Here is a 14,893-nt window from a genome sequence, read left to right on the forward strand (position 1 = left end):
TGCTTTCAGAAAATCAGAATGGACTACAAAACAAACTAAACTTACTTGAAAAATATTGCAACGATTGGTGCTTAGAAATTAATACCAATAAGACAAAAGTAGTCATTTTTAATAAAAACGGACACCTAATTAAAGAAAATATTTTAATTGTGTAGAAGATGAATTTCATTTCCTTACTGATTGCCCATTCTACGTTGAAGAGAGAAATATGTTTTTTAATGGTATATACAAGCTCAACAATTTTTTTTATCTATCTAACAAATAAGGACAAATTTACTTGGTTGATGATTAATGAAGAAAAACCAGTAATTGTCAAATTGAGTGAATATTTAGTGCAAACTTTCAGAAAAAGAAGTGATGCTTCAAAACTGCAAAAATCATTATAGTTTATTATTCATATATTGGTATAATACTGATACTGTCCATTTACTTGTGTATACACATGATTAGCAATTCATATATGTATGTACTTGTTTCCCCAACATGCTGCATCCACATGCAGTTTGCAGTCTATGTAACCTGTAGTTAATGTTGTAAACTTTCTTTCTTTTTTGAATTTCCTTCTTTATAAACTGTCTTGCTGTTATGCCCTCTGGGCCCAAAATTGGAATAAACTTATCTTATCTTATCTATATTCAACATTACAATATTCATGGGCAGTTAGGAATGACAAATAAAAAAAAAAATAGAGACATGTCTCTCAAAAAAATGTTTATGGTTACGGGTGAAAACGGGCTAAACCCCGGCCCTGTGATAAATAAATAAAAAAGCAAACAAAGAAAAATATCAATAGTCCTACAATAGACTTTAAAAATAAACTTGAAATTTCTGACAAGGGCGTAGGAGAAGTTTTATTTTGAAGTTGGAAGACGACTCAACCATGTGTGCAATAATCTCGGCTAAATTCGACTCGGTTGAATATTTGGACTGATCAATATTCAGCCGAGCCGAATCTCAGCTGATATTCTGTTTTACATCAGTTAACATAGTATGTTCGTTTTCTTATCATCATAGCTAGGTACATGTATATGGTTGACTTTCTTGAAGTTTATTATCTTTTTCCCCCTTCATCTTATTTGTTCATGGATTAGGTTTTCTTTTGTGAAGATGAAACTGATTTAGAACTGTTTGTGTTTTGACAGATTACGGCATTAGTTCGGTAATCTGATGCAAGGATATATTTTGAATTATACTAAACAAGTATCAAACTATGTCACTGAATCAATATTCTATATACTTCGGCAGTCTCTGCAGGTTTGACGTAGCTAGGATCCTTCACTGAAGGATGACAACAACTACAAGAAAATGCATGAGACTTGTGCAGATGCTTAGTAAATATTGAACAACATCAAAATTGTTGCCCCCCCCCCTTGTAAACAATGGGAGGGGATATATTATTATGTATTTAAAAACCCTGTCTGTCCTGACAATTCATTGATTAGGTCCATAATTTCTTATAAATCTAATAATAGGCACGTATAATCGGAGGGGGTGGGGGTGGGGGTAATTGCCCCTTTATAGTCTATTATCTTTACAAAACTAGTCATTTCTATACATGCGAAGTAATTAAGATACAATGAGTGACCCTATCCATGTAGTAGAACGGATGAGTAGAACAAATGCGATGAAGGATGAACGTTGTTTGTTGATTGGATGATACTTTTAAAAGTCCTAAAATACGTGGCATATTTTGAGTCAAATTCTACTGGTGATTATGGGCTAAAGTATATCCACGCGTGTCTTTCATGACCACAAAAAATATTAGATAAATTGATATGGGAATCTACAACATGTGTGGTCACTATTAAATTATTACTATGCATATAGGCAGTAAACCAGTGGCGAATTTAAGGGGGGGGGGGGGGCGCAACTTAACGTAAATCGTGGTATCTTGTTTAGAAAAATGTACAAAACAATGTAAGAAGCAATAATTTCTTCCACTCCCGGAGAAATAAATGACAAAATCTATTGATTTCTTGAATTACTTTATTGGGAGAACTTAATTTTTTTCCAAAAACCCTTAAAATTTGCGTCATTTCATTAATTTCTCCTCATAAAAAATGATAGAAAATAGTACAAAAGACTAAATAGGAGATATATTTCAAGCCCTATAAAATCTGTAGAATCCAGGCGCCCCCCGTAACCGCAATTCCAGGATCCGCCCCTGTAAACACCCCCCTAGCGAATTTTGATGACCTTTGATACAATGCTTTATATACAGTGTAAATTGACGTACCACGTATAAAACCAATGCATTTACCAGTGGATTTGATAAGAAGAAGTAAGTATAATATTATAATGCCTAGTTCACATCGGAACCGACGTAAAATCGCTACGTTTACATGCGGACTGGACACTCGGCCTACAAACACGTAAAATGTCTTAGTTCTGATTGACGATTTTCAGTAAAACTGCATCCTGGAAAACAGTAAAAGGGAACAATACAAATAAAAACTACAATACAGATGGAAACTATACAATGCAAATGAAAATTTATACAATACTGTTGTTTGATATGTCTTCATCAACCCCGTGGAACTGCCTCTCGCAGGATTTTCGTTTCAAGGATTCATAAGGATTCATTAGCTGTTTTAAACTTAAAACATATCTTTTTGAACTTGTAATTAATTTGTAATTCGGTATTTAAATATAAACAGTTATTCTTATATTTAAAAAATGAATTAGTTTTGCTTGTTCTAATCCACTATATTGACCCCAGTCTTTTTATGTAGCTATTGTTCTTTGTTTTACATGTAAAACTCAATACTTCACTGTATAGCTAAACATATTTCTGAATCCAAAATATTGTATGTATTAATTGTTATATTCTTAACTTTTAACCATAGCTATACCCCCCCCCCCCTCTATTTTTTTTTTAACAATTGTTTCATTTTTCTCTCTTATTTGTAAACTTTATTTTATCTTCAATCATGTTGCTATATTTTCATGTAATATATTAATTTTATTCTGTTATAACCGACCTTTGACCTATGGAGAGGGTTTATATAGGTATTGTGCCTGCTGCCTAATCCTATTTATGTACATGTATGTATTTCCCACATATACATGGATAAAACACTGTTGAAATCAACGAACATTGATCAATCTCATAAATCCTATCAGCAATAGAAAATAGAGAGTTAGGCAAGCACGGACCCATGGATATATCAGAGATGGGATCAGGTGCCTAAGAGAAGTAAGCATCCCCTGTCGACCGGTCACAACCGCTGTGAGCCCTATATCTTGAACAGATAAACGGAGTTATCCGTAGTCAGAATCACTGTGCCAAGAACGGTCTAACAATCGGCATGAAACACACCAGACAGCATTTTACCCAATGATAGGTTGTATTTGCAAACTAGATCATTGTAACGACCATAGAATTTGCGAAATACTGACTTTAAACGAGACTGTTGGAACCCCTGTACCATCAACTTGTTTGTCAATAGCCTGCCTCGATTTAAAAACTGATATACGTAGAACAAGTTCTTGCGTGTCGAATCAATTGAGATATATACACACCATATGCAGGTGGTAGTGGAATATTGCTACATAGATATGGGAAGTTGTCGATGGAGAAGCTGAAGTCATCCCGTTTGTCAAAAAGTCGAGTTGTTACTGTGCCGTTAATATCTATTTTCAATAAAATATCAAAGTATGAAGACTCTGTGGTGTTTTTTATTTCGAATTCACAGGGATATATTGAATCGACATACGAGTGAAAATTATTATTGTTGATAAATAAAACGTCGTCCATATATCTAAATGTCAAATTGAAGGCCACAGCAAGATATTTTTTTCTTCTCATGTAGTTTTTTTTAATAAACTTTGCTTCATAAGAATATAAAAACAGGCTAGCTAACAAAGGAGGACAATTCGTGCCCATGGGAATTCCAACAGACTATTGGAAGACCCATCACCAAAGACAACGAAGATATTGTCAATGAGGGACTCCAGCATATTTTTATTTCAACTTCAGAGTATTTGTGCGTGGAATCAGAGTGGTGCTTAACAAAGTAATTTTTGGATGATTGATCACTAGATATGTCACAGAGCTCCAGATAAGGTGCGTATCAGCGTAAATACTCATTAAATTTTACCAAATACGCATTTAAGTTGAAAATCATGCGTACAATTACACATTAGCGAAAGTAAATACGCTTTACACTCCCAAAGTAATGCGTATTAGTCCGCGTATTTGTGATACCTATAGTATGATATCAATATGAATTATCTATTCATATGAATTGAGGTTAGCTCAGGGCTTGATCATACATGATATTTAGCGCTATGAAATACGTTTTGATGACAATCACAATTTTGAAAAATTGGAAGAGTTAACTCAGAACACTATTATATAGGCCTACTTGTTATACTTTCGTTCTTAAAGAGTTAGTGTGCGGTCGAAAGCACAGAAAAAAAACTTGTATTATCAATTGTGGACGAATGATATACAGAATTGGATCATAATCATGTGACTGAGTGTCTGACATATTCAAATTTAATGCATCAATGATAAATATCAAATTCCAAATGACAATGAACAGTTTTAATAAAAAGAACTACAGAGGATTTTCCCCGTAAATAGCTGGAGTGGCCTTTTAGTATAAACTTTAAGTTAAAGTTTAACGGAAGAAGTATCGTTTATCTGGTGATATCTTCTGTGCAAAAGAGCAAAGAAATCAGTAAATTAACAAAATACACTTTTGAATTTTTCTGAAAAGCAAAATACTCATTGATTTGAAAATCAGGGGGTAAATACTCTTTGTGGTAAAAAAAAATTATCTGGAGCTCTGGATATGAATATTGTGGTTTCCATTTTTGTTGAAGAAGCAACTGTCTATGGTGTCAAAAAGTCTAGTCTTTGATTTATCCTGAGGAATGGCCATGTAAAGTGTTGAAAAGTCATACGTTTTGATGTTATCGATTTGAGAAAAGTTTTGCGATTTCAAATTTACTTCAAGTTCTTTTTAGAATTCACATTTGATTTACACCACTTCTGGCATATTTAGTCGCACAGTAAGTTTGAAGGTTCTCCTTCATAGCTGTTAATATTTCGTGAGGAGCAAAGATGTTGGTAGAACATTTACTGGATCCAGCAATGTATCCTTCTTTGTAAGGGTTTTTATGAAGTTTAGGAATCCAGTAGATAGTCCAATTAATATCCATCAGACGCATAGCCTGGGATATTAAACGTGTCTAAAACTGAAGCATGGTTTTGAAGAATTTCATCTTTTGAAAGGGCAGTGGGAGAACAAGTACAATTACCAAAAGTGGAATTAATGGCACGTTCATCAAATTTTAAAGCGAACAAATGAGTCGGATATGTATAAAAGGTTTGCCTCATTTGAGATCAATTTAGGTAATGCGAAAGTTTGTACCTGTACAGATATCCTGGTGATTAGTGTTGAACTTGAAGAGATACAGCGGGGAAAAAAATATTGAAACAGAATCATTGAAAACTACCGGTAAGGTGAAGTTTACGACCCTAGTAAGAGGAATTAAAAGATGTGTTTCATAATATCTGAATAATGAAAAGGCCAACAGAGAATGTATGTGTAAATGGAATTAAAAAGGCATTATTAATCTAAATAATAAGATAAAAGAATAAACTGCCAGAAGTCCTCGCCTCTTTAGGATTGGTGTGATGCGGTTACGAAGTATCATAAATCGAACACTAAAATGTTTAATTTGTTGACTAAGATAATGAATTGAGGGGGGGGGGTGTGGTATAAACCCTGTGTTAATTACATGCATGTTCTATCTACAGGTGTTGCTGCATGCTCGTCAACACCTCTGTCAATGCCGAAATTTCAAGATTCTTGTAAAATGCATTGTAAACTTTAACCAAGCTTAATCAATGTGTGGTGCAGAATTTTAAGATTAAATTGTTTTACCATTTGTAAAGAAATTCCTAAAATTTTGACTGTAACTAAAATAAAGCATCTTTTCCTGAAATTAGACAAACTGCACCCCCAATAATTTGATAGAACATAATTTTAAACTTTAAAGAATAAAGATTGCCGGATTAAAAATTCATTGTCAACCCTGTACCAAAGAGAAAAACTAGGATTGAAATAATAAACAGAAAATAAATAGTCATATTCATCCGATAAATTTCATTGATTACAAGCCTTTCGATCCACACCATTACAGAGTGCTTTGTCTCAAATTCTACAGGACAAGTGCCTATTAGTCAATCATAAATAATGAATACATACTTCTATTTTTTGTCAACCCCCCCCCCCAAAAAAAAAACCACAAGATAAAAATGGTATTGATTTATTTCAATGCGCCTTTCTTTCTATATGCACAACATTGTTTGTATGACCAGCCCGCATTAACAAGAGGGACTCTCTATCCCAATGGCACTGTCCATCAAAACAACATGTTGAGAACGGTTACAAGACGATCAGTATGAACACTGCACTGAAGCATCTCTGCCAGCTAGTTTGAAATTTGTGACCTGTTATCAAAATGTCATTCTACTGCATGTGGAAAACAAACAAAAACAATCAGTAAGCTCAAAATAAGCACCAACGTAACGTGAGAGGGGCAGGGATTTAACAAAATATGCTGACAGAACTTCCAAGAAACTGAAAAATGAAATTATGTGTTTTCCTTTATATCTTTTAAAATGTCGAAACTGTTCTTGAAAGACGTAATCATCTCTTTTACCTTAATAAAATTATGAAAAAATTCTTTAACATTAATTAAAACATTTCAAAAATATTACAACACTGCTACAATTTTACCCTGCAAAATTGAACAAATTATGCAACAAAGCAATATTTTCCCTTCCAACAATCTATATTGAATAGTAGTTTAGCAACACTCTTAAAAATAATTCTTAATTTTTTGACAACAACCCCCCCCCCCCCCCCCCCCAATAAAACCTTGTGTTTAAACAAACCCATTTTATTGAGTATGCATGATATTTCACAATAATTTTATTGATATTTTTCTTCTCTATCTACATTAGAAATTTCTGGGTGGCATGGTGTACTGTGTATTATTTAAAAAAAAACCTAAGATGTGCAGTGGCATATTAACCTCCTATCAATCGATATCAAGTGTTATTGACATCAAGTCTGATCAGCCCATCCCCCAGGAATGTACAACTTCACTGGCCTTGTAGATTAGTAACTAATATATACTGAATGGTCATGGTATGATATTCAATTCATCAAAGGTTAACTTAAAATACTTAGATGGGTGAATGTCAATACTAATGTTTAACCTCGGGTAATTAATAGACAGGTATCACAATTTCTGATTGCATGGAGCTACAGATTTCATTTCCATGTATAACAGATTAAAAAATTGTTTCACTGTTAAATAATTTTCCTAAATATATCTGAGATGATCATCTTCTGTAAAACAGTTGTATGAAATAATATAATCAATATTACTTGTACATTTAAGGGAGAAAATAAATCAAAATTCAACAAATTCAAAAACTTGTTGCTACACTTTCACATTTTCATTATGTTTTTTGGCTAATGCCCAACAAATACCATCAATTATTTTACAAATTGAGTATGCCAAAAAGCTGCATCAAATATTTGGCACCATACTTCTTACTATTTTAAAAACATAAAACATTTTAAAAGAGAGAGCTAAAGTAATATATCATACATGGCTTTTGCTCATTTACAAAACATATTGCACAAAACAATTCTTAATTATGATATATTTCTTGTATGTACATACAGAGTTAATTGCAAACATTTCATGTCTGTTAAATGAAAAAAAACACTGCAGTAACCATTTGTGTGTTCAGCCAGGCCAGAAGATTGTGGATTTCAAAGTCTGACAAAGACAGACTTTTTTTTAATACTGTTGAATCTTTGTATTTTTCTAAAAATTTATTATAATGGTCTATTAAATTTCATATCACTGTATATCAGTAAAGTTTTAGCAAGATATATATGCTGAACAATAGATGCTATGACATTTCTGAATTCACATCACAAAACAACGAAAGCCACCTAGTAAAACAGGCAATGTCCGAGGACATACATCTTAACTCTGCTTGTACAGTTATTTCTAATCAATACATCAAATTTTGTCAATCAGACTTTCTGTTTTCAAAATGGTGAAAGTTTACCTTATGCTGTATTTTAAGATACAAATTATCCATTACCAGCGTTGAAGTTAGAATACTTCAATTCTAAGACTTACATTTAAAAATAAAATAAAATGTAAAATGATACCAAAAGCACTAAATACAGCACATTTCTTCAACCTGTGTTGAACTTATATTCAATGTTTGTAAAACACAGAAGAAAAAAATCACAAATACACAAGTGGAAAATATTAAGTCCACTGTGATATGAAACTGAGGATGTCTGTTGGTTCATGTAAATAAATCTGGTTTCTGTAAAAATTACATGTATTTACAATTCTGGTTATCTTGGGTTGCTTGTAATGAAGAAAACAAGGCTTGGAGAAACCTATGGATATACTGCTTCAAAGCCCTCTTGTGAAATTCAGTGGAATTGTAGCATGGGTGTGCAGCACTGGTTCATCAAAAATGTTAAAACAACATAATCAACCCTGATGGTAATGTGAGCAAATTTTGGAACATTTGTAGGAATTGATTGATCTGATTCATCTGGAGTTTGAATTTGTTCTGAATGAAGGAACAAAGGAGATGTAGCAATTTCCCCTCGGAAAATGACACTTCTAAGTCAGCATGTATCACCATGGAATCAAAATTTCTTTTGAATCAAAAGTTGTTTTCATGGCCGGCTAAGACATAAAGATTAGATTCTGCACTGGGGGTGTCTGTTGGGCGACTCTCGAGTAAAATAACCCTGAAAGAAAAGAAAAATATGGTCATACAAAAAGGATGGATTTAAGAATTCACTGTGACATATGTTTTAAATTTTTTTTAATCAAAATCTAAATTTTTTGTTTTTAAAATTGTATTTATATTAAGCTCAAACATTTCACCTATGAGGTCAAATCATTAACTTAAAGGATCATGATAAAGCTATCATCATACATTGAGGGGGGTGGGGGTGGGGGTGGGGGGTAATCTCGGCTGAGATTCGGCTTGGCTGAATATTTGGACTGACGCCTTCACCGGTGAAGGCGTCAGTCCAAATGCTCAGCCAAGCCGAATCTCACCCGAGATTAGGGGTTGGGGGGTTAGTGGTTCAAGGATTACGGTTCACAAATCACATTTTACTAATCTTCATTTGACTCTGGCATCTGACTTGTAGAACCTGTTAAATCATCTTTAGGTCATGGACACTCTCGGAGTAAAATTCACATTATCAGAGATATCACCCCTTGTGAACATTGCCATCCACCCATCCATCCTTCATCAAAGAAGTTGAGCAACTCTGGCAAAAATTGCTGGGGGAACTAGTGCATATAATGACTGATGCATGATACTCCGACTATGATCATAGGGTAACTTAAGAATGCCATTAATAAGGGGTGTGAGAAAAAAAAACCTTTAGCCATTGAGTCCAGGGTGAAGCTATTGGAAGCCCCTGTGTTTTACTGTGTTTTGATCCTTGAAATATGATGAAAAACTAATAATACTTTTAGCATAAATACATGTGTAGATTATGTTCTATGTCTTATAAACTCACGTACATGTAGTTTGAATAGTTATACTTGTAGGAATATACACTGGCAGATATAAGGGGAGTGGGTGTGGGGGCATTTTTAGTTAGATCAACATGGAGATCGATTTCAGAAATTAAATTTGGATATTTTTCTTGATTGCTTTGTACAATCAGGAGTTATCTAAAAGTACGATACCAGTTTGCTGTAAAATAGAGTCTTCCACCACAGTATTTAAAGCACTTTATCAATTACACATATAATTACCATGCAAACTTTTCAAAACATTACCTATCCTGCATCATCTAATTTTGCTTTACATCTCTTGAGCATAGACGGTTGGCTTATATGTTTTGCTAAACGAAGAATTACATGTAGTTAAGTCATCTCATGTAAATTTACACAGATTTTTAAAAAAAACCCTGATTATGCTAGCCATATAAAGAATATACTTAAAAAGAACTCAAGCTTATTGTGAAGTGAAATTATGATAGGAACACAACAAAAATAGTATTGAATATATCAAGAACTTAGGTTATAACAAACTGTTTTCTGCTGGCCTTGAAGGTTCATTATAACTGTGTTTTGTTTTATTTTTCCTTCTTTTTTTTTTAAAAATTGCTTGTTACAGTGTTAGAATTCTGGTAGGATGGTTTGGAAAAGATGTTTCTCATCATCAGATGACAATTTCAGTAAACAGGCCACCCTTCTAACCTGGCCACTTTCCTCAGTCCGACAGCTGGCCAAAATTGAGGAATTTTACTGTAATATCATTATGATAGTATCAGATAAGATGTACTCTTACTTTGCCAAAGTAATTTTGGCCAAATTTGTGAGAGTGAATATGTACTAATACTGCATCTAACCTTGAATGATGATACCCATTCAATATTCAGAACCAAACCAAGTGTACTTCTGTCAGATACGTGCATGTATACAAGCCGTCTGGTGAAATTTGATTCTCAAGCATTGTGTGGGAATCTTACACACATAGAAAATTACGTAAAAGTTTAGATTTGACCTTTATCTTCTCATGCAAGATCAACCTTTGAAGGGTAAAAATATCCTGCATTATTGATGCTCATTAATATCATTACTCAGCAAGGTTCAGAAACAGAAATCTATAGATATTATCAACAGTTCATGGACAAGGTAACAAAAATCACTTGGCTAGTTCCAACAAACTCCCGAGTCATAAATTGTCATAGCAATCACAAAAACACATCTGTCAATTTATAAACTTCATCAATATTTATGCTACAGGGAGTAGTCACATGACGGCTCTACCAGTGCAATTCTAATGCATCCTTTTTATCTTAGTTATACATTTGATTATCATATTTCCTACTAACTATCAAAAATTGTGATTCCCAATCCATCAAAGATAAGCGAAAACCAGAAAAATGAGACCTATAAATTTCAGTCCTTCTACTTAATCTTGTCAGGTAAATGACTGAGGTAGAACGCAGATGATGAAAAATTGATGAGACCAGCTGAGAAAACAAACACTTGGGTAACCTTGATAAACAGCTGTTCTTTTTATTGCCATAGTAACAATGTCAACTTTTCACCAGAATGGGACACCTTGGCTAACATCAAACCGAGATAGAGACACTTCTCTCTGGGGAAATTTCTTAATCAGCAGCATATGTAAACTCATATCAAGAGGTTCTTCCTGATCCAACATGGAGTAATCAGGAGCACAATAGCCCCCAAGAATAGAAAAAAAAATCTGGAATCAGATAACCTAATCTCAAACCACTAGAATGCCTGGCATGCACATCTAATACCCATCCAATCAGAACATACAGCTCTTTTATAAAATTATGATTTTCTAGTTACCACGGTTGTGTTACAACAATGACTCAGCTGAATCAAGAGAGGCCCATAGACCAAAATGCTCACTCTAATCACCTTGATCATATGTACATAATTGAGAGATGAAAATTGTAACCCTTAAAGCTCTAACAGTAGCCCCAAGCTAAGCAAGGCACATTACTAGCAACTCTACCTTAAAAGTCTCAGTATTCTTACATACTAAGATTTCCCCCTCTTATTAATCTAATTAACATTTACTGCATACTCTCTTGAGAAAAAGATTTTTATCCATTTATTCAAATGCACAATGCTCCATCACAGCCCCACGAAAAAACCTGATTCTACAATACACGAAAATGCTTAAAATCATTTCATCTACCCAGTAACTGGAGACCTGTTGCTCGTGTGAAAAAGATTTTTCCTCTATATTTCAATGTGGATCATTGTGCAGCCATGTATATCCCTGATGTGGACCCATTAAGATGCTTTTGTATTATTTTGATAATCTGTAGCCTTGGGCTCAGGTAAGCTACAGAAAATAGATTTGAAAGTGCTAATGACTGTCTGTATTGATTGAGTCAAACAGAGGGAGTCCCAATTCAGGATGTGTAGATCAGTAATGGGTGACAAGCACCGATGATTCTCAAAACATAATTACAAAAACAATATCGTCAACAGTATTTTATGGTCTGCTTGCATCATGCCCACCCAGGTAACAGCTTTAACAATGATTAAGCAAAAATAACAGATCTATCACCTTCAGAGCTGCTGGGGTATAATAACGATTATACATGCATCTCTTGCATAATAAAAACCATTATGGAGCAGACTTATTCCCAACAGTAAAATACCAATATTTCAAACACATTAACTACAGGAGGTTCATTTTAATTTTATTGCCAATAAATTTCTAGTTTAGACTTTCCCTAATAACACCAGCTAGCATCAAACTATAAAACATACATGTAAAGTGAAGACAAAGTCTATTCATTTCCTTTCTTAAGATATGAATGCCAGCTCAGGATCAAAAATATCTATGGAACATAAACTGATTAAATGATATTTAGCTCCTTTAATAAATCTGTATTTTCATCAAAATCAAATAGGAGTAATATACCATGACATGCAATCCTCCTATCATTAAGTAGTCTGTAATCATACATCTTATGTAATTCAAAGAGATCCCTCCCTCTGTGGTATTACTGATCAAATGTTATTACAACTAACTTCTCAAAAGCCATTTAACAGCCTTTTTAAGAATCAGGAAGCACAGGTTATTTATGAATGATTAACAGTTAGGTGGCAAAGTTTCACAAAGCTTTGAACCTTTTCTAATTCTGCATGGCACCACACCAACTGCTGACAGATTCCCTGACAGTGACTGTCTATATAGAACCACACCAACTGCTGACAGTGACAGACTATATAGAACCACACCAACTGCTGACAGTGACATACTATATAGAACCACACCAACTGCTGACAGTGACTGTCTATATAGAGCCACACCAACTGCTGACAGTGACTGTCTATATAGAGCCACACCAACTGCTGCCAGATTCCCTGACAGTGACAGACTATATAGAACCACAACAACTGCTGACAGTGACATACTATATAGAACCACACCAACTGCTGACAGTGACTGTCTATGTAGAGCCACACCAACTGCTGTCAGATTCCCTGACAGTGACAGGCTATATAGAACCACACCAACTGTTGACAGATTCCCTGACAGTGACAGACTATATACAACCACACCAACTGCTGACAGTGACTGACTATATAGAGCCACACCAACTGTTGACAGATTCCCTGACAGTGACTGTCTATATAGAGCCACACCAACTGCTGACAGTGACAGACTATATAGAACCACACCAACTGTTGACAGATTCCCTGACAGTGACAGACTATATAGAACCACACCAACTGTTGACAGATTCCCTGACAGTGACAGACTATATAGAACCATACCAACTGCTGACAGTGACTGTCTATATAGAGCCACACCAACTGCTGACAGTGACTGACTATATAGAGCCACACCAACTGCTGTCATATTCCCTCACAGTGACTGTCTATATAGAGCCACACCAACTGCTGACAGTGACAGATTATATAGAACGACACCAACTGCTGACAGATTCCCTGACAGTGACAGACTATATAGAACCACACCAACTGCTGACAGTGACTGACTATATAGAGCCACACCAACTGCTGTCAGATTCCCTCACAGTGACTGTCTATATAGAGCCACACCAACTGCTGACAGTGACAGACTATATAGAACCACACCAACTGCTGACAGTGACAGACTATATAGGGCAACACCAACTGCTGACAGTGACAGACTATATAGAGCCACACCAACTGTTGACAGTGACTGTCTATATAGAGCCACACCAACTGCTGACAGATTCCCTGACAGTGACAGACTATATAGAACCACACCAACTGCTGACAGTGACAGACTATATAGAACCACACCAACTGCTGACAGTGACAAACTATATAGAACCACACCAACTGTTGACAGTGACAGACTATATAGAACCACACCAACTGCTGACAGATTCCCTGACAGTGACAGACTATATATAACCACACCAACTGCTGACAGTGACAGACTATATAGAACCACACCAACTGCTGACAGTGACAGACTATATAGAACCACACCAACTGCTGCCAGATATCCTGACAGTGACGGACTATATAGAACCACACCAACTGCTGACAGTGACAGACTATATAGAACCACACCAACTGCTGACAGTGACAGACTATATAGAGCCACACCAACTGCTGACAGTGACAAACTATATAGAACCACACCAACTGCTGACAGTGACAGACTATATAGAACCACACCAACTGCTGACAGTGACAAACTATATAGAACCACACCAACTGTTGACAGTGACAGACTATATAGAACCACACCAACTGCTGACAGATTCCCTGACAGTGACAGACTATATAGAACCACACCAACTGCTGACAGTGACAGACTATATAGAACCACACCAACTGCTGCCAGATATCCTGACAGTGACGGACTATATAGAACCACTGATTGCTGCCAGATTCCATGACAGTGACTGACTATTTAGAAACATAACACTGCAAGATTTCACTAAAATGATCAACTCTATAGGACCCCCCTCCAACCGATCTAGTTACAATGATTGATTATATGGAATCACACCACTGTTAGAATTCCTTACCATGAATGACTGCACTAAACCACAGCCACACAATACCAGATTTTCTGACAATGACTGACTCTATGACATCACACAATACCAGATTTCCTAACAATGTCTGACTCTATGACATCACACAATACCAGATTTCCTGACAATGTCTGACTCTATGACACCACACAATACCAGATTTTGACTAAATATATGGAACCACACCACTGTCAGATATTTTGACAATGGCCGACTGTATGGAACCAAACCACTGCCAGATTTCCTTACCA

The 14,893-nt window shown here is 35.2% G+C and overlaps 1 protein-coding gene across 12 annotated transcripts in view; it reads right to left on the reverse strand.

Moving 5' to 3' along the window:
- Nucleotides 1–6,266: 6,266 nt before the first annotated feature.
- Nucleotides 6,267–14,893, reverse strand: part of LOC125648898 (mitogen-activated protein kinase kinase kinase kinase 3-like) — a 48,117-nt gene continuing 39,490 nt past the window's right edge. For all 12 annotated transcript variants that reach the window (XM_056166852.1, XM_048875937.2, XM_048875934.2 and 9 more), the window contains one exon: nucleotides 6,267–8,819. In XM_056166852.1, coding sequence (XP_056022827.1) covers nucleotides 8,732–8,819 — 88 coding nt within the window. In that variant the 3' untranslated portion in view covers nucleotides 6,267–8,731. The remainder of the gene's footprint in view (nucleotides 8,820–14,893) is intronic.

The sequence above is a fragment of the Ostrea edulis genome, chromosome 5 (assembly GCF_947568905.1).
Source record: "Ostrea edulis chromosome 5, xbOstEdul1.1, whole genome shotgun sequence".
NCBI lineage: Eukaryota > Metazoa > Mollusca > Bivalvia > Ostreida > Ostreidae > Ostrea > Ostrea edulis.